The sequence below is a fragment of the Leucopleurus acutus genome (genome assembly GCF_964270905.1).
Source record: "Leucopleurus acutus genome assembly, chromosome: 13".
Taxonomy (NCBI): Eukaryota; Metazoa; Chordata; class Mammalia; order Artiodactyla; family Delphinidae; genus Leucopleurus; species Leucopleurus acutus.
The window spans coordinates 50,153,830-50,172,579 of NC_139155.1; the positions used below are offsets into that span (position 1 = coordinate 50,153,830).

General features: G+C 41.9%; 1 protein-coding gene across 1 annotated transcript in view; it reads right to left on the minus strand.

Moving 5' to 3' along the window:
• The window catches only part of TTC39C (tetratricopeptide repeat domain 39C), a 102,842-nt gene that overhangs the window by 17,531 nt on the left and 66,561 nt on the right, over positions 1 to 18,750 (minus strand). Inside the window, exon 7 of the mRNA XM_082853274.1 lies at positions 1,762 to 1,855. Within this exon, the coding sequence (XP_082709400.1) occupies positions 1,762 to 1,855 (94 nt within the window). The remainder of the gene's footprint in view (positions 1 to 1,761; positions 1,856 to 18,750) is intronic.

Sequence of the window (18,750 nt, forward strand, 5' to 3'; positions counted from 1 at the left end):
TTTTATCCCTCGTTGTTAGTAACGGTATCTCCCATCCATGGAGCCATCCCGTTGTGTGTCAGGCAGGCATCTGATGTAGTTCTTGTTAATCCAGTGCAGTCTTGGAAAGGTGGCTGACGGCGTCCTCACCTGCCCAAGGAGAAAGCCTAAGGCATGAAGAGGCTTCGGGACTTGCTCAAGGTCACACGGCTAATAAGAGGGAAGAACTGAGGGTCGAAGGCCATTGCTCTCTCCTGCCCACGATTTGCCTCCATAAAAAAATTCTGTTATCCGCTGCACCGTGAAGCAGTCGTGTCACCTTAGACCTACCATTTGAACTAGAGGGATGAAGGGGAGCCACACTTCCAGAAAATTCAGTGTCAAATTCTGTGGGATATGATATGAAGTTGACATATTTTAGAGTAAACATGGGGGCTAATTCTTTCCATCCTAAAATGGACATCGGGATAAGATTTGAATTAAACGCCGCAACAGAGGTGGGAGGCAGCACCACAGCTGAATAAGGAGGCCAAGTCCTGACGTTGCTATTCCCACTTCCCCCCACCCCAACCCCGAGTTAACCTTCCGAAGTCCTTAGTTCTGGGTTTCGATATTTCCAAGATTCCTTCCGTTCTGACATTCTACCCTGCCACAGACCCGGAAACACTGCACACACGAAAAAAGGCCACCATAATCATTTCACAATATATTCAGGTATCAAATCTTCACGTTGTACACTTTAAATACAATGTTACGTGTCAAAGGAATCTCAATAAAACTACAAGAAAAAAGATAACAGTGTCCTAAACAAAAGAAATAAAAGGACATCGAAGCTAGTCCCTTCCGTTCAAGTCCTATACTGTTTCATCGGTTGTGAAATCAGAGATGCCTGGTCTTACTCAAAACATCACACTGATAATGTGTTTCACGTTCCATTCCACATTATGGCTACTAACCAGAGCTCCAGCAGAGTTTACAGGAAAATACATTTCCCACTGGATCATACCTCATCTCCACTCCCTAAGCTATAACAGGCGTTTAAAACATAATGCTGATTACTGGGCAGTTCTCAATCTTTTAGTTTGCACTCTTCTTTAAAAAAAGATTCAGGAAGACAGTTATGTCTACAGCAGGCAAGCAAGTGGCAAACAAATGCCTCCAAGTCTGTCTATAAATTCCCCTCCAGGAGGGGAGAAGCGGGAGGAAGCAGCTAACATATGTGGCCAGGCATCCTGTCTGATGCTCATCCGGCTAATTTCATCTTAATTACACAGCTGCTCCCAGGGCAGGCGCCTGAGCTCCAGGGGCTGCCACGAGGGTGAGGTCTCCAAGTTAGCTGGCAGAAGAGCTGGAATTGGAATCTACGTGCCCAATTTTCTCCTAAGCCGTAGTTTTCTTCTCAGGCAAACATTGGTGGGAGGGAAGAGAAAACAATCCTGGATTCTAATATCCAGTCCAATAAAATATTCACAAATGGTTTTTACTCAATTAATTTAAGTTTACCTATCATCCTAGAATCTAAACGTTATAAGGAGCAAAATATTAGAAAGAAGAAATGAGAATTCATTAAGTACCACTACTTGCGCTATGGTAACAAAGTCCTATTATTACACAAGGCGGCAGGCATCTCACAAAGACACAAACTGAAGAGCATTAACAATGAAAACGTGCACAGGAATGCGTTAACACTGCAGGACAAGAAGCTGGACGTTCAGCTGGACATGAGCTATTGCATTAATACTATTTCAACGACAAGGGACCGGACAGACATTCGATACTTACCAATTTCATACAGACACACGTGTTGGATTTCCCTCTGGTCTACTGCAAGTTCCAGAGCAGTATGGAAGGAAGTCAAGGCACTGTTGATTTGACACTAAGGTAAAAATGACAACAGTTACTGGCTAAGATCTGTCTTTAACATTACGAGCATCCTAGTTCAAAAGCATCCTTTCCCTTGGTAGTCAAGCAGATTAAGCAGTAGAGAAGAGGGTGATGTAAAGGTTTCTGGGAAAACGCCCCCTTTCCCCTCACACAGTTGTGAGCTGAACAGAGCGCAGGCCACTCCTCCTTCTGCTCGGTCAGAAGGACCCACCAGTGAGGGCTCGGCTCACACCACCCTCTCCCACAGCGGCCTCTGTGCACACGTGCACTAGAACGTGGTATGTGATCAATACAATGATTTGCTGATCTGGCTCCATGGTACAGGTAAGCTCGACAGGAGAGGGACTGCATCTCACCCTCCTGCATACACCCACCGGGCCCAGAGACACTGGCAGTCAGTACTGCCCAGGGCCAGTCCATGAGCCCAGCCCCAGCCTCTCCCTGTTCCGGGAGCCCCTCACGCTCTACCACACAACTCGGTGATGTTCTCCGAATGCTTCTGGTCATCAGCCCTCTTCTCCCAACACTTCAGAAATTCTCTGAGGGTCCAGATTACACTTCCGACTTTTGCATTCATCTAGCACTGTCCAGAACCCCAGCAGACTCTCAAATGCCTGTCCCACCATTTCCTGGTTAAATACATTTAGTGTTTTCTTCCATGAAAGATCTCGTTCAGAGTCTGCTGATCTGATGCCACAAGCACCTGGTAAGAGCACCTAAAAGGCACCATCAGGATAAAAGGGAGGTAAACTAAACCGTAGATACAGCAACAACAGGTGTTAAGTATCACGCATCAGTAATAATATAAATCCTAAATGTCCCGAAGATGCGACACAGCCTGCCCTCGCTGACACGTGCCCAGGAGCGCTCCTTTCTCCCTCCCGCGGGTGCCAGCGCCTCTCTTCCCGCCCTACACTCAGCCCTCCTCTCTGTGCTTCCCTGTGTGCCTCCTGCTGCTGCTCCCAGGCGACTCCCTTTCCAAGCCCCTGGCTGCCTCTTCTCCCCCAGGGCAGCCAGGTTGGGGGCATGAAGGGTCTTAGAAGAGGGGCCGCTGGTTTCCCTGAGATCAGACCCACCACATTCCTCAGCTCCTTGAGTGATGCATGGTCACTGCAGGAGGCCCCAGGACTCCACACAGGGCACAGATGAGTCAGCAAGGAGATCGGCAGGACAGTCTGTGACTCAGGAACTCTGGAAGCCAAATGACTCAGTAACCACGGCCATGGCTGGACCAGTAACTGTTCGTGCCCCACAGGAACACTTCACTCTGCTATCAGCAAGGTTTAGACTGTAGCGTTCAACCCTGTATCACCACCCACAAGTGCTCGGAAGATAGAGAAGGTAGCCACGGAAGATACACATCACTGTATCACTAATTCCTGTTCTCAACTAGCTCAACACCTAGTGAAGGGAACCTCACAGGAATGAAACAGGCCTCCAGCTCTTAAGTCAGACATTTACACTGATTGTGAGCACACAGCCAGATACCAAAGGTAAAAAATCAATCAATCTCTAATGAAAAGCAAGTGTGTGTGTAAGAGAGATCTGGACACTCATTACTCCCATTTCTAACTTTCCCCTTTCTGGATCAATACTTCTTTCCCTGCATCACACATGCATTCAATTTAGCCTATTTGCACAGAAACCACAGGGTTAGGGATTCTGCTTTTGCATGCACCTCCCCAGTTTCCCAAGTTAATGGCATTCAACTATCACCCCCAGGATATTTCCAGATGGGCCATCACTACCAAGCTGACCCCAGCTGGGGTTCAGTGCATGGCAGTGCAATGCCACGCTGCCCTTCAGAGGATAGAAAACTACTCGGTGAACATTTATCAGGCAACTGCTGGGTGCCCAGGATGGAACTGGACTCTGAAGCCACCAAGATGAGTCAAAACTAAGCTCTGAATGCAAGAAAAGAAAAAAAGAAGCCAAGTAATACTTGAATCAACGTTATTTCTCTTAACCCTTTCAAAGACTCTGAGATAGGTATGCATTAGTTCCATTTTTGGATGAAGAAACTGACGTTCAACAACTGTAAGTGCTCAGTCAAGGTCAGGGAGCTAGTAATTGACTAGTATTCAAATTCTGCTCCAACTGCATGCTTTCTTCAGGGAGAGGGATGCAAGTGTGATTGATTAAGCTAAGAATCTGGAGATGAGGGAGAGTCCCTAGATTATCCAGGCGGCGTTAAATGCAATCAACAAGTATCCCTACAAGAGGGAAGCAGAGAGAGGGTTGACATAAGCAGAGGAGAAGGCAATGTGAGAGGACGGAGGCAGAGACTGGAGTGATGTGGCCACAAGCCCAGGAATGCAGGCAGCCACCAGAGGCCAAGAGGCAAGGAATGGACTTTCCCTAGAGCCTCCGGAGGGAGTGCTGCCCTGCTGACCACCTTGATTTGGGCCCAGAGAAACTGATTTTGGACTTCTGGTCTCCAGAATTGTGAGAGAATAAATTTCTGTCGTTTTAAGCCATAAACTTTGTGATAATTTGTTACAACAGCCTTGGGAAACTAGAACAGTATACTTCCTTAAAGATGAAACTGTGAAGAAAGTTCCAGGCTCTTTGTGTCACAAGCACTTGAATAGAACTGGGAAGTACTGAGACCACTTACGGAGCTTAAAGGCATTACCCCAGGAGCAAGCATAACTACAAAACTAATTCTACTTCTAGGCTGATCACTCATTAAGGAAGTACAATGAACAGCCATTAAACTCGTGGAAATATAGTTCCCTTTTCACCAAAACAATTCAGAATAAAAATGATCTATGGGAGTCTTTATGGTTACAAATTAAAACATCCACAACCCAGCAGAGAAAAGAGGGTTATCCTCAATTTCATACTCGATTCCCAGTTTAATTTTTAAAGAAATCCACATACCCTGAAGAAAATAGAGAAAATGGATTCGTATGAAACCAAGAATTACTACGATACAGGCTTTTTGCCTCATGAATTGTGCGCTGATACACTGTGTCACAAAAACTACTTGAAGCCTCAGTCTCCTTGCTGGTAAAAGGAGAAAAAAATGTTGGCAAGCTTTTATCTGCTTCCAGAGGAAGCCATGAAGGATAAAAGCACGAATCTTTGCCAAATTAAATGGAGCACATTTACTGCCAAATTAAAATCAGCAGGACTTACAGCTACAGCACTGTCACTACAGGGATACTGTGTGTTTTTCCAGTTACTCGGGACTTCCTGATAGGTGTATTCTTAGGCATTTTATAACACTTGTGGCAACTGCAAAAGGGATTTGTTTCTCCATTTTATTCTCCCAGTGAATGTTGCTGGTATGTAGGAAACCTGTGGATTTTTTCAAGGTGATTTTGTACATGTCACATTATTATACTCAGGAATTTTTATAATTCTTAATCTCTTTTTCTCTCGGATTTTCCAGGGAGATATTGAAACCATTTGCAAGTAACGATAGTGCTGTCTCTTCATTTACAATAGACCATTGTAATTGGGTAGGACCTCCAGTTAAAATACTGAATATTAAGCAAGCATAGCACGTATCCTTGGTCTACTCTAATACAAACGATGTGTATACGTTATTATACAGTATATAAAAGGATATGAAAAAGAGGATGTTTTAATGTTGCACCATGAAATACAGTTTGCTGCATGATTTTAGTAGATGCCCATTTTTACCAAATAGGTTTCCTTTCTAATTTGCTAATAGTTTGTTTGGTTTTTTAAAATCTGGGTTGGGTAGTGCATTTCATTAAATGCCATCTGGGCATCTATCGACAGGAGTGAATGGTTTTATCAATGACTTCCTTAATGCAGCGGATAACAGGGATACAGTTCCTGAGGCTGAACCATGAGTGCCTTTTTGGAATAAGCCCTACTAGGCTGGAATACGGCATTTAACAAATACGTTGCTGGATTTGATTTGCTAATATTTATTTAGAATTTCTACGTTCAGAATGAAGTGGGGTTTGTTTAGCGCTCTCCTCTGCAAGTTCTGGTGGCAGAATAATGCCAGAACTTGTAGACTGGCAGAAATTATTTTCATATTCTCTATGCTCTGGGACTACGTAAATAAATAGCTCACTCTAAAGCCATACCTTCCAACTGAATAATTCATTTGTTTCAATTACTGTAATATAAATGTTTTCTTTTAATGGGCACACAGTATAACGAAGAATGTTAAATACTGGTCAGTAGTACCAGATTTCAGCGCCAACTTCATAACCTACGCAGTTTTGGACCTTAGGAAGTAATTTTTGTTTATACTCTCAGGGATGCTGAAATAAATGAATTCATGTGAATAAAATGCTCTTAGGAAAGGTAAACTGTCTTTAAAACATAGGTATTGTCTATAGGTACCTTGTCTCCTGTTAATAGCACTGGGAAATAAATCACAATATTGTTTTCTAACTTTTAGGACCAAAGACTTGCAGTAAGTAGCAATTCAGCTTCTCACAAATTATTTCAGAACCCTGGGAGAAATTCCAGATTTGTTTTTAATTAGTAATGTTTATTTTTTAGAGCAGTATTAGGATTATAGCAAAACTGAGCAGAAAACTCAGAGACTATTTTATTATAAAATAGATTTTTTAAGAATGAAAGAGTTGTCAGTTTCTCATAATTGTGTTTCTGCAAGTTTCTTATTATGTTTAAGGAAAAAAAATGCTATTTCTTAGGAATATATAATTTTACGACTGCTAGTTTAATTGTGAAGTACCATAAGGTTTTAAACCAGCTTTGTTCCATTTAATGCATTTTGCCCTCGATTTTTAAATTATCATTGCTGTCATTTTTTAAATTCATGTATGCCTGATACATTTTGTCTACTCTTTTACTTTCTACTTTTGTATCACCATTTACATTTTTTTAGTTAGCTTGTATATTTATTTACTTTGTTGGATTTGTCTTTTTTATGCTGATCTGAGAGTTATCTTTTATATAGCAGTATGGTAAACATAAGTGGATTTAGGTAACTAATACTTTTTATATTAATTTAACTTCTGTTTTTGTTCCCTTGACACTTTTTTCTTATTATACTATGTTTTGTTTGCTTCATCCTCTTCAGTCCTTTTTTTTTTTTTTCTTTTTTTTGGCCACACAGGTTATAGGATTTTAGTTCCCCGACCAGAGATCAAACACCAGGCCCATGGCAGTGAAAGCGCTGTGTCCTAACCAGTGGACCACCAGGGAATTCCCTGCAGTCCTTTAGAAAATGTAAGTTGTCTTTATAATTCTGCTTGTGGTCACATAGAGGTTAAAAAAAAAAAAACTAGAGAAATTCCATATTTTATCTAGCAGGTATAATTAGGAGCTGTTTGAGTTAAGATTCTACCACAAATATACAAGTGTGTGCTCTTGCCTGGAGGGACAGGGGACAAAGGAAAATGAAACATGTAATACAAAGGGATGGACAGACCATGGGCAACATTTTCAACCCAATTAAAAAAGGTTAAGTTATTCTGAAGCTATTTCCACATTAATATATTTTTAAGGTCTTTAGAAAGTAAAGATCTCAAAGTACAAATATGAAGACACAGTAAGTATGAATATTTTTCAGAGTTAGCACCGTAATCTTGGGGTTACTAATGTTACATTCTGTTTTACTCAAAGATTCTCACTAGCAATACCAAGCCAAGAGGATGCTCTCAATTCAGCTACGTAGCAAAAGGTTCCATTTCTAGGGCTGCAAAAAAAAAAAAAAAAAAAGTGAACATGGAAACAAAGCCAAGTTCTTTCAGGGGCCTGGCCCAGACTCTAGTGCCAAAGGGACACCAAGTTCCAGACTTGCCTGAATCTAAAATGCCAAGACTCCACTTCCCAAGCACACAGTTTCTTTCTGTACCACCTCCAAGTTGCATTTAACATTGAATGACATCACTAACTCACAAACAAAAAGGTCTCAGCTCAGAGCCAGTCTGCTGGTATTCAAATGAGGCTGGTATCGCCTAATTCTGTGGGTTAAACTCCAGAGCTGAGAGCACCGGGCAGTGGCAAACTGAAGGATGTTCGCCACTGCAAACATCGTTCCTGTGGACCCGGTTGCTGGGGAAGGCGCTGCCTGTGTGGATGGCGCTAACGTGCATTTGCTTTAGAGAATTTTCAGTTCTGTTAGACAAGTAAGCTTGTGAAACATAGGCACATTCTCTCAAGATATGTTAAGTAACTGGTCAGCAAAGAGGTTGTCAGACGCAGGCAGAATTCCCGAGATGTGTTAATACAATAAGTACTTAGCAAGTGGAGCGTGTGTGTGTGTGTTAGAAGAATGAAAGGGCAAAGAGATATACTCAAAAGACCAAATACACAAAACACACTACATAGTCAGAATACTAACTATACGTGAGAACTGAATATCCATGAGGTCTTAAATCTGACCCCCCATTGTTGATGCCCATCCTGGCACCATGTGTCCTCTGCCCGAGAAACACCAACAAAACCCATGACGGTCCATCCATTTAATTAGCTGTGGCCAAGTGTACTCATCCCTGTGGGTTTCTGATCAAGTGTGTCACTGGCCCAGGGCAACTCGCACCTATGGGTCCTTCTCTCCTTGTACCCCCTTCTCCCGCCAGTGAGGAAGGCTGATGTGCAGAGTGAGGCAGGACACTACACATCGTGTACCCAGGACCCAGGTAGCGTGGCCCTTCCACCCCACTTGCACCCTGTCCTAAGAGTGTTAACCCATGCTACCTTTTCCCCCTTGCTCCTGGCTGTGTTTTATATTGATTTAGTAAGCTATGTGATTCAAGCCCGTTTTACTTTGGCCTGTGAGTCTTTCTGTCCTGGGACCTCTGGGAGAACCTGCGGGTAATATATTTGGAGGCTACCAGGGTACCAGTGACATCTATGTGAAAAGAAAGAGGAAAACCCCAAGTGCCTGGGAGGAGACACTCTCATTGGCACTGCTAACTGTTATGGGTTGAACTGTATCCCTCCCCAAAATTCATATGTTGAAATCCAAACCCCCAGGATCTCAGAATGCAATTGTATTTGGAGATAAGGTCTTTAAAGAGGTAATTGTATTAAAATGAAGTCTTTAGGGCAGGCCCCAATCCAATATGACTGGTGTCCTTATACAAGAAAAGGAGATGAGGACAGACGTGTGTGCATACGGAGGAAAGACCATGCGAAGACAGAGGGAGAAGGCGGCGCCCACGAGCCAAGGAGAGAGGCCCCGGAAGAAATCAACCCTGCCCACCTTGAGCTTGGACTTCAGGACTGTGAGAAAATCAATTTCTGTTCTTTGTTATGGCAGCCCTAGGAAGCGAATACACCACCTAATTATCAGAGGCATCCTCTCTTCAGGGAGCCATTCGCCCCCTCTCCACCCTCATGTATGTGTTGGGAATGGAAAGGGTCCTGCTTCTCGGAAAACTTTTCTGGTCTCAGAGAGTATGAGTACCCGAGCGAAGCCAGGTAAATCACAGTACCCACCCAGCTCAACACCCACCCCTGGAGTTTTTCTTACCAGTGATGAAGGTGGGCAGGTTTAGTCTCTGTGTGCAGGCACTCACATACGTGGTGCATCAGTTATTTCCTAAGGTATATTGTATAGTAATGTGTATAAATAGTAGACTACCTGCCCCAAAGGTTTTACCAATTTGCATATGTGCCAACAGTTTATAAAAGGCCCATTTCCCTAAACTATGTTTTTAATACTAGCCAATCACTTTTCAGTGTTGTTTTAATTTGCATCTCCTGGATTGTATCCTGAGGTTCATATGATATTGGCCATTTGTATGTCTTATTTTATAGCTTGTCTGTTTCAGTGCTTTGACTATTTTTCTTTTTGTATGTTTATATTTACCCTTTTAATATGTTCTAATTTTGCAAGAGCTCATTCTAAATTAAGGATGCCAACACTTAATCATTTGTTTCCTAGCTTTATTTTCTAACTTTATCATTTTTATATAAAATATAAGTTATTTGGGGGTCAATTCTACAAACCTTTTGATCAATGTATGATCGACTCTATCAATCTTTCCCTTAATGTTGTGGTTTTAGAGTTATGACCGCACAGTCCTTGGTGGGGGATGATGGAGCTTTTCCTACTACTATAAACACTGACTCTATGAATTCTGCATAATTAAGGAAAACTTTTCAAAATGCCATAAATACATGGGCTGCTCCCATTCTGACAAAAACCCAGGAGCCAGAGAAATAGAACAATCATTACAGCACAACTAAGTGGGAAGAGCAAGAGACCAAAGTGTTCATTCACTACACACACACACATCCTCTCTAGGAGCCAGGCACTGGTCAAGGCATTTGAGATAAACAGTGACCCAGAGAGACAAAGTCCCTGGCCTTGTGGAGCCTCTGTTCTCCCTGTAATGTGGAGAGATAGACAAGGAGCAAATCAGGAAGACACCTAATGCCGTGTGTCCAATGAGGATGAGTCTCTGGGCAGACACGAGGTGGGTGGTAATAAAGGGGACAGGGTGGGCATGGTGGGAGCTGGTGGTGGTCAGCTACCCACAACTACCAGCCATTCATCCGGCCCTTGTTACTGTCTTGTACAATTACCTTTTCATGCATTTACACTGCTAACTTCATAATTAGATGATAAGTTCATTTTGGGACACAAGCCTTTTATAGTTCTCTTGGCATCCCCCCAGAAGGCCTTTTCCATAACAGGCTACAAATCTCTGATTACACACAAATAATGGAATAGAGTAGTAATGTTTTCAGCACCTCCACACAAATGGACAGCAACCCCCATGGAAAATGAGTTATGTAACCAAACAGAATAATGCACCAGCTGCAGAATTTCCTTGGTCTCTCAACAGTTAGGCACATGATTCTGACAAAAATTTGTGATGGAAAGTGCTTTATACTGAATTTACAACCAAGACGAGATTCTGTCTAAATAGGAAAATCCCTGACCAAGCACCATGTGCTTAGTTAGCACTTAGCTGTATCCATGTTACATTACTTAAGGCTGACAGGGAAGGCACTGTCCTCTTTTTACAGACAAGGACATAGGCTCACAAAGCTCTGCCAGCCAGGAATTGGAAGAGCCCATTTGAGCTGAGCTACACTATGGTGCCTTTCAAAACTGCAGAGAAGGAATTTATGAAAGATAGCAGTACACTTAAAAGAAATATGTTTATGTTAAAGGCACTATCAAAGAATTTTAAACAGGGAAAACGATAATGCAAAGAATTAACTCAGAAAAACAAAGACTACAGAAATAGAGAAAAATGAGTCTACAAAGAGTCACACTACTCAAAATAAGACAGCAATTCAAGGTAAACAGATAAACCTGGAAAACAGATGGAGAGGATTCACGTCCATACAGACTTTTAAGAGAGAAGCAAACAGAGGCCATAATCAGGAAAGTGACTTCGAAAAGTTTTCCTAGAACTGAATGACGTTCTCTGTGAAGGAAGTCAAATGGGCGAGCTGGTATGTGGGTTTTTCCAAAGAGGAATTAAAGACAAATTGTAAACAGCAGAAATAATGCCAGGTAGTTACAGTTCTGAAGGTTCAAAATCCATGACAAATTTTTTAGAAAAGCTTTGAGAAAATTCTTTCCTTTTAAAAAGTGTACAATTCAGGGGCTTTTAGTATATTCACAGAACCATGCAATTTGTAAGCTGGAAGAAATCTTAAAAATCATGTAGCCTAGTTTTTCTCAAGTGTGCTCTACAGAATGCTTCTGAGTCTCACAGGCTACAGTATGAAAAAGAATTTTCCTGGCCAATTAACTTGGGTAAACACAGCGTACTTGCAGACTCTATCTCCCTCGTGATGCAAAATTAAAGTCTCCGAGAAGCCCCAGGATATCCTGATTTCAATGACATGGAACCTCTTTTCCTGGAACACGTACTAACTAGTCCATCCAATCAGTGCTCCCGGTAAGATGTTTCAGAAAAACACTGATTTATACCAACCCCCCTGATTTTCCAAATAAAGAACCAGAGCCAGAGAAGACTGGCTTCACTGAGGAGTCACTGCTCTTCCAAACTGACGTGTGAGTGACCATGTGGAAGTAGAGAGGGTTTTCACTCTTCACGAAACGGCCAACACCAAATCTTCAGGTTTTAGTCCAGTGCTCATTCTACAATGCTACGCGCCCAAACCTGAAGGTCTGAAGCAGTATGACAACAAACTCCCACAGCTAACAAGTCCTCTATAAGAAGCCACCGAGAAATGGGGACTCGCACCCGAAACAAAGAAACGCACAGATTTAGGAAACCAATGTGCCCACACACTGAGAGTCCAAAATCATACAGAAAGACAGAAAAGTTCAGTATGATACTATGAGAAAATAGAGAATTTCACACATGAGCTCTGGACAGGGGTAGGTGAAAGTAGGGAACACTATGTCCTAAAACTAGCTCTGTGCCACCCGGCAATGGGAGTTTGCTGTACACTTACTGTCCTCAGAAGAGTGAGGAACGAAGACATGAAAGAAACACTGCCTGCGTGGATATGTGAACCCATGTTCAAAATGGCAGACAAGTAAAACACAGTGATCACCTTTCCAATCAAGCATTAAGGAAAAATCTACCCCTGAATAAGCAAGCAGAAACGGAAACAAACAGGAACAATAAACACAGCCCTGAGAGCAAAGGAAAACAACGTGTGTGCTTCATATGCACAATTAAATATGAACAAGAAAGTCCTCTGTGAGAAGGGAGGCTGGGATTGAGAAACAAAATCAAATCATCTGTTGCTGCCGGGGTCACCCCTACTCCACCCACATCTCTCCACCAAATGCTCCAGCCCCAGTGAGCTTGTATCTCCCCATTATCTGGCCTTTTCTTGGATCTGGGCTTGAGTGCAAGCTCATCCCCCATGCTCTCACCTCTCACCTGCAAACTCCTACAGACTCTTCAAGAGCCAACCCAAATACCCCCACTCCTGGGTCATCTTTTCCAGCTGCGAGGGTTGCACCATGGGTGAGCCACACCATGCTTTCCCTTCCCATAGGCCTGTTTTTATGTTTCTCAAAGCCTGGCCACATCTGCATCTGCTTACATGCCTGCCTGCCACGTGGTCCTGATCTCCCCTGGGGCATGAGCTCTGTCCCTGTGGCTGCTAACGCATCAGCCCCAGCAGCAGCCCCAGCAGGGCTGTGGTCATGTCACTACACCGACAAGGACCCACGCTCAGAGCCCCAGGACAGCACGTGCCTCCCAGATTAGCACCTCCCTAAATCTCAACAGGGAACCTACGCCTAAGGTACAAACCAGGGGCCCACCTCAACAAGGAGGGAAGTGAGGCTTAAAGAGATTAAGCGTCTCGTCCAAGGTCACTCAGCCAAAGTAGAGGAGCCAGGACTCAGCCTGGGCAGTTGGCCTCCAGAGCTGAGCCCTTAGTCACGATCTGTATCTTATTATATCACAATATCACAGCCCCCCAAACACTCTCGGTTAACCAATGAAATGCAAGCTGAATTTCAAGGAATACAATCGAATCCCTAAACAAGAATACTAATACTTCACTATTCTAATAAGACAAATACGATAAAGTATTAAGAAAATGAACTATAAAACAAGCTAAATTAAGAAAAACTAGAAAGAAAATGGAAGTAGAAAATGCATTGATAAAAAAATCAAATCGCTCTCTATAAAAGCCCATATGATAATTAAAGCCCAATCATAAAATTAAGAAAACACAAATTTATAAAAATACCACAAATAATAAAAATACCACATTTACATGTCTGGAAATAGTCATCATATGTTTAAAAATAAGTGGAAATGAGAAAAAGTAAAATATAAAACTAAGATGAATATAACAGTAAGTAGATGTCTTAAATTAAGATTCTTGAAGAAATAAGATAAATTATTAAAGAATTTCAAAAGGGTACTTAACAATGACTAACCAAAAAATACATTCAAATGTTTAATTACCTTAAGTGACTTGCTTCTCCAAAATGCAGGAAAAAATTCCATTAATCAACTCATTTTTTTAAAAATATCAGGTTTATTTCTAAAGCCCAAGAATAAGCTCTCCTGAATATTTATATTTATACTAATATTTAAATGTGTTATTTGCTAGTAAGTTACATATATGGTTTTTTGTACATATATAATATTACATTTAGAATGTATATATATATATGTAACTTATCAGCAAATAAAAGCTAAAAAGAGAACTGGGTTGAGAGAGAAGGCCTGAATTCTAGTTCCTCCTTAATCCAAAATAACTATGTACACATGCACATACTTATTCTATCTGAACCCACGTTTACTATATATATGACAGGACAGATGCAGGTAAAAAAAATTATAAAGTAATGAGAGAAAGAGTGACATGACTAAATGAAGAGATATTCTCAGAAATGAATAAGAAATATTATAAATATCAATTAAAATTTCCCTATAGTATACAGAACCCGACAAACTGAAAGCTGAGTGTATGTGAGAAACAAGTGGATAAAAATACTAAATAATATATATTTTTAAAGGCAACAGTGATGTACTTATTATATTTAAAACATAAAATCACAATTGTCAAAACCATGTAATATTCGTTTTAAAAAATCTATAAAAGGTATAAAATAAAGCTATTTCAAAAACAGATTGCATCTATCTTAAGGATTTAGTTCAATAACAGGAAGAGAAATACCCTTAAATTAATGTTACTATTCTTGAATCCAACAGGTATCAGAATTAAACCACACCCACCTCCACAGGCAAAGAGGTATGAGAATATAAGACTTCTTAAAACATCATTTTACAATCTGAACAAAATAGTCTATGTGTCCCAGTTTGAGAAGATAATTTTTATTTCTGAAAAAATGAAATCTACAGTACTTTCTATCACTGGGAAATCATAGGGAAACAACTGTTAAATATCCCAATATCCCAATAGCCCAACAATGGGAAATATCAAATTAGTAACACAATGGAAATCTAAATAGTTTCCATACCAGTTATTTACAAAAACTATGTTAAAACATGCAAACATTAGATTTGTAAGCAAAAGTGCCTGAAGTCTAATATGTGTATATTAAAGATCACAAAACAACTTGAAACAAAACAGCTTAGAATTTAATTATTGCTGGGTTATTTTTATGAAGTTGCTTAACATCTTACAATAAAGTATTATGTATGTGTTTTAAAAAGAGAGGCCCCGCCTTGTCACCTGTAGCATGCAGAAGGACATGCTGTGACAACCCGGTTACTCACACGTGATTCAGTATTAATGTCACTGAGTAGCGGAATCGGTTTAGCAGTATTACTGTCAAGGACACCTAACAATAGATCATGCATTTAACCCCTACCCTTAGGACTTAGGGTTAACGTAGGCAAGGGAAAACTCATCCTCTTATGCACATTTAGTGAGCTTAGGGATATAAATCAATGTTAACCTTCTACTTGCTTTTCAACCCAACAACTTGTAAAGATAGAGTTAAAAGAAGAGCAAATGTATTTAACCTATTAGCAATTTGGGTTATCATCATCTCATTTCAGTGAACAGAGTCATTAAACCACACGGTATGGATTTATCACAATGGAAAGTGAAGACAAATATATCCTCCACCTCTCCTACACCATATTAAGCCAATCTCTTATTTTGTGTCCTTCTGAGAATAAATGGTAACCCTATTTTTCCTGGTGCCTGAAGTAATAAAGAGAACCACATAGGTCGGAAGAGAAAACTACAATTAACAGAACTTCAGGGAATTGTTTCTCTTCCTGCATTGCCTTTTTCCTGATCCTATAAATAATAACATTACCTCATGCTGGCAAATCATGCTGTTCAGATACAAGAGGCAGGCTTGCTCGTCAACAGATGCAGAGAAACGCTGCCACCCAACAGCTCTGATTAGTCAATATGCCCCCGAGATGGGTGCATGGGCACAGGCCTCCCTGGGTTTGGCATTTCTGTGCTGGCCCCTACTCTCCATGACCCCCGCAGGCCTCCTGCCTCTTGTCTCTGTCTGAGAAACTCATCACCAAGGAGATCAACCTTCACCTTTCTGTCCCTGCCACAATCATGAACTAAGGAGCTAAAAAGCAACACAGACCTCCTGCTTACTGTGGGGAGCACCAATGAAAAATGTAATTTCATCAGTAAAAGTCCAGAGAGAAAGGACTACAGCCTGAAATGATGAGTGGGAGGAAGATCCAGAGCCAGAACACACGCACACTGGGGTCAAAGCGTAAGGGCCTTTCACACAGAACCGTGCAGGTAACAGAAAGTAAGGAGATGGCTGGGACTTTCCTGGTGGCGCAGCGGTTAAGAATCTGCCGGCCAATGCAGGAGACAGGGTTCGAGCCCTGGTCTGGGAAGATCCCACATGCTGCGGAGCAACTAAGCCCATGCACCGCAACTACTGAGCCTGCGAGCCACAACTACTGAACGCCCGCACGCCTAGAGCCCGTGCTCCGCAACAAGAGAAGCCACCGCAATGAGAAGCCCGCGCACCAAAACAAAGAGTAGCCCCCGCTCACCGCAACTAAAGCCCGTGCCCAGCAATGAAGACCCAACGCAGCCAAAAATAAAAATAAATTTATTTTTTAAAAAATCACCTCAAAAAAAAAAAAAGAAAGTAAGGAGATGGAACACCAAGGTGACAAAGTAAAGGTCAACCATCAAAGCCATCCCTGCAGACATTACTCATGGGGAAAAGAAACCACATCCTATCACACACCCTGCTCAGAAGCAAGGACCGGGGGGAGAAGTACAAACCAGAGCAGACTGTGCAGTGAGAAGGTGGCATTTATCAGAGAGAACCAACAAGGCAGCTTTGAATACGAGAAAGATGGTACGAAAAGGCCACACACACACACAGACGTGGTAAAGTTCACTAGGACTCCCTCAGTGTGGCCTCAAGGCCTTGTGCACACTCCCACTTGGTCCTCGTGAAGTAGGGCTGTCTCCGCTGTAACTGAGGGGCTGTTATAGCACAGGGTCCACCAGGCTGAGCTCAGGGAGCACAGGGGCTCAGCCTTCTCACCTTGCCACTCCAGCAATGAGCACAGACCTCATCGATATCCAGGTCCTTTTTACTTCCTGTAAATTTATTTAATTCCTTTCTTTAGAGTCACACTTCTTTAGCCAGCACATCAGAATTTCAATATCTGATTCAGTACCCTCCTTAGTAGGCCATTCTCTTACAACAAATGTCAAGACATTCTTGCACAATCTTCTTCTGCATCGGTAGCAGAAACAGGTTTAGGTTCCACCAAGAAAAGCAGACAGTCCTTGATAACCAGCTTCCTCTCTTAAAGAAACGCCATCACTCATACTGATCAATGGACTTCCTGCCAACAGACTCATCTGTTCATTTGACAAACACCCACTGAGGGCCAGGTCTTGTGCTGGGCCCACTTCTGCTCCTGAGAAGCAAATGTGTGGTTTTTGATGTCACCATGCAGGATATTCAGAAAGTATGGGTCCAAGATAGGAAGACAGTCTCAAAATAAGAGTTCCCAAAGTGCATAAAGTAACTTCATTAGAATATGTCCATCAACTGTCATTCATTCAAATATTTGAGCGTTTAGAGACAGATAAGTAGACTAATATTAAAAATTAGTTTTATAACCAGTCACACCATACAAAGTATGTATATGAAACTATGTATACACACAAAACCAAGCATGTGTATCTGTGTATTATATACTAAATAGACTGTTAAAGCGGGAGGAGAGGGGAGTTGTGCAAATCTGTATTGTTTAGAGAAAAAAGAGGAGAGAATTAAAGTTTATTAAAATGTAGACTTGTCCCTAATACCTTTAAATAATCAAGAAAAATACTCATTAATCACTTGTACATTAAGAGACTACCACTACCACCACTACTGTAGGTTTAATGGGATGGAAATAAATATAAAATTCAAAATTATAATTATCAATTCATATTTTAAAATGGAGGTTGCTATATAACCCTTGGGTCAACTTCCTAACATCTGTGTGCATTATGGAAATTCAGGGAACAGTAAACATGGGTACGGTACAGTAGCTATAGCCCCTCTAGCTACACACACGCATCTTACCCATCACAAGCCTAGCTCTACTGACAACTCTCAACACCAAAACAAGTTCTTTCTCCTAAAAAGAGAGCAAATTTGGTAACACTACTTCCCAGGCTTAAGCACTCAGTAAGAATAACAACAACCATCACACCACTACTTGGATAGCGTTTATCACATGCTAAGTACTGTGTGAACCCATTTATTCCTCACAGCAACATGCTAAGTCACATGGGAAAAAGTCAACAGAGACAGGACAGGTAAGGAGGGTAAGACAAGAGGGTGGAGAGGGCCAGAGGTGGGGGTACTTCAGACACGCAGCGGGGAGAAGCAAAGGTGGTAAAGAAAGAAAACTCTTCCTGCAGTCTGGCCAAGACTCCCGAAGAGCAGAGAAGCTTGGCGTCCTGAGATGCACAAGGACCCCGTGTACCACCGACGGCATAGAACTTCACTGCTATGTCAAGTCAGGCCACAACACCGGGGAATAATGAAGACACGGCCACAAGGGTTATGCAAGTGGCAGGACAGGGGTGGACGTGTTAAAGACCACCCTCCCCTACGGATTCCAAACTGTCCCAAACAATGAAGGGCAAAGTATGGAAAAAGCTGTTGATGACACTGAAAGAGAAAGTGGGCACCTGCACATGATTCGAAAATAACAAGGAAAGTGAACACTAACCAGCCCGTGTTGAGCTAGTCACCCTGTATGAGGGCAAGCTTACATGAAAGCAGCTGTGCAAATAACTTCTTCAGTGACTCAGAATCTAAAAAGTTAAGTCCGTGTCATATGATGCACCTGTCAAAATTAGAGCCCCAGACCATGTTCCCTGGAGCCTGTCCATAAAAAGATCTCAAGGCGCCCTCTCTCTAACCTAAATGCTCACTGAAAAGAAAAAAGGTTTTCTGTAAACAAATTCATCAACGAAGCCCTGTGTGTTTTCATAAACTGAGTTGGGAGCTTAGAGGCCTTACAAAAAGCCTTT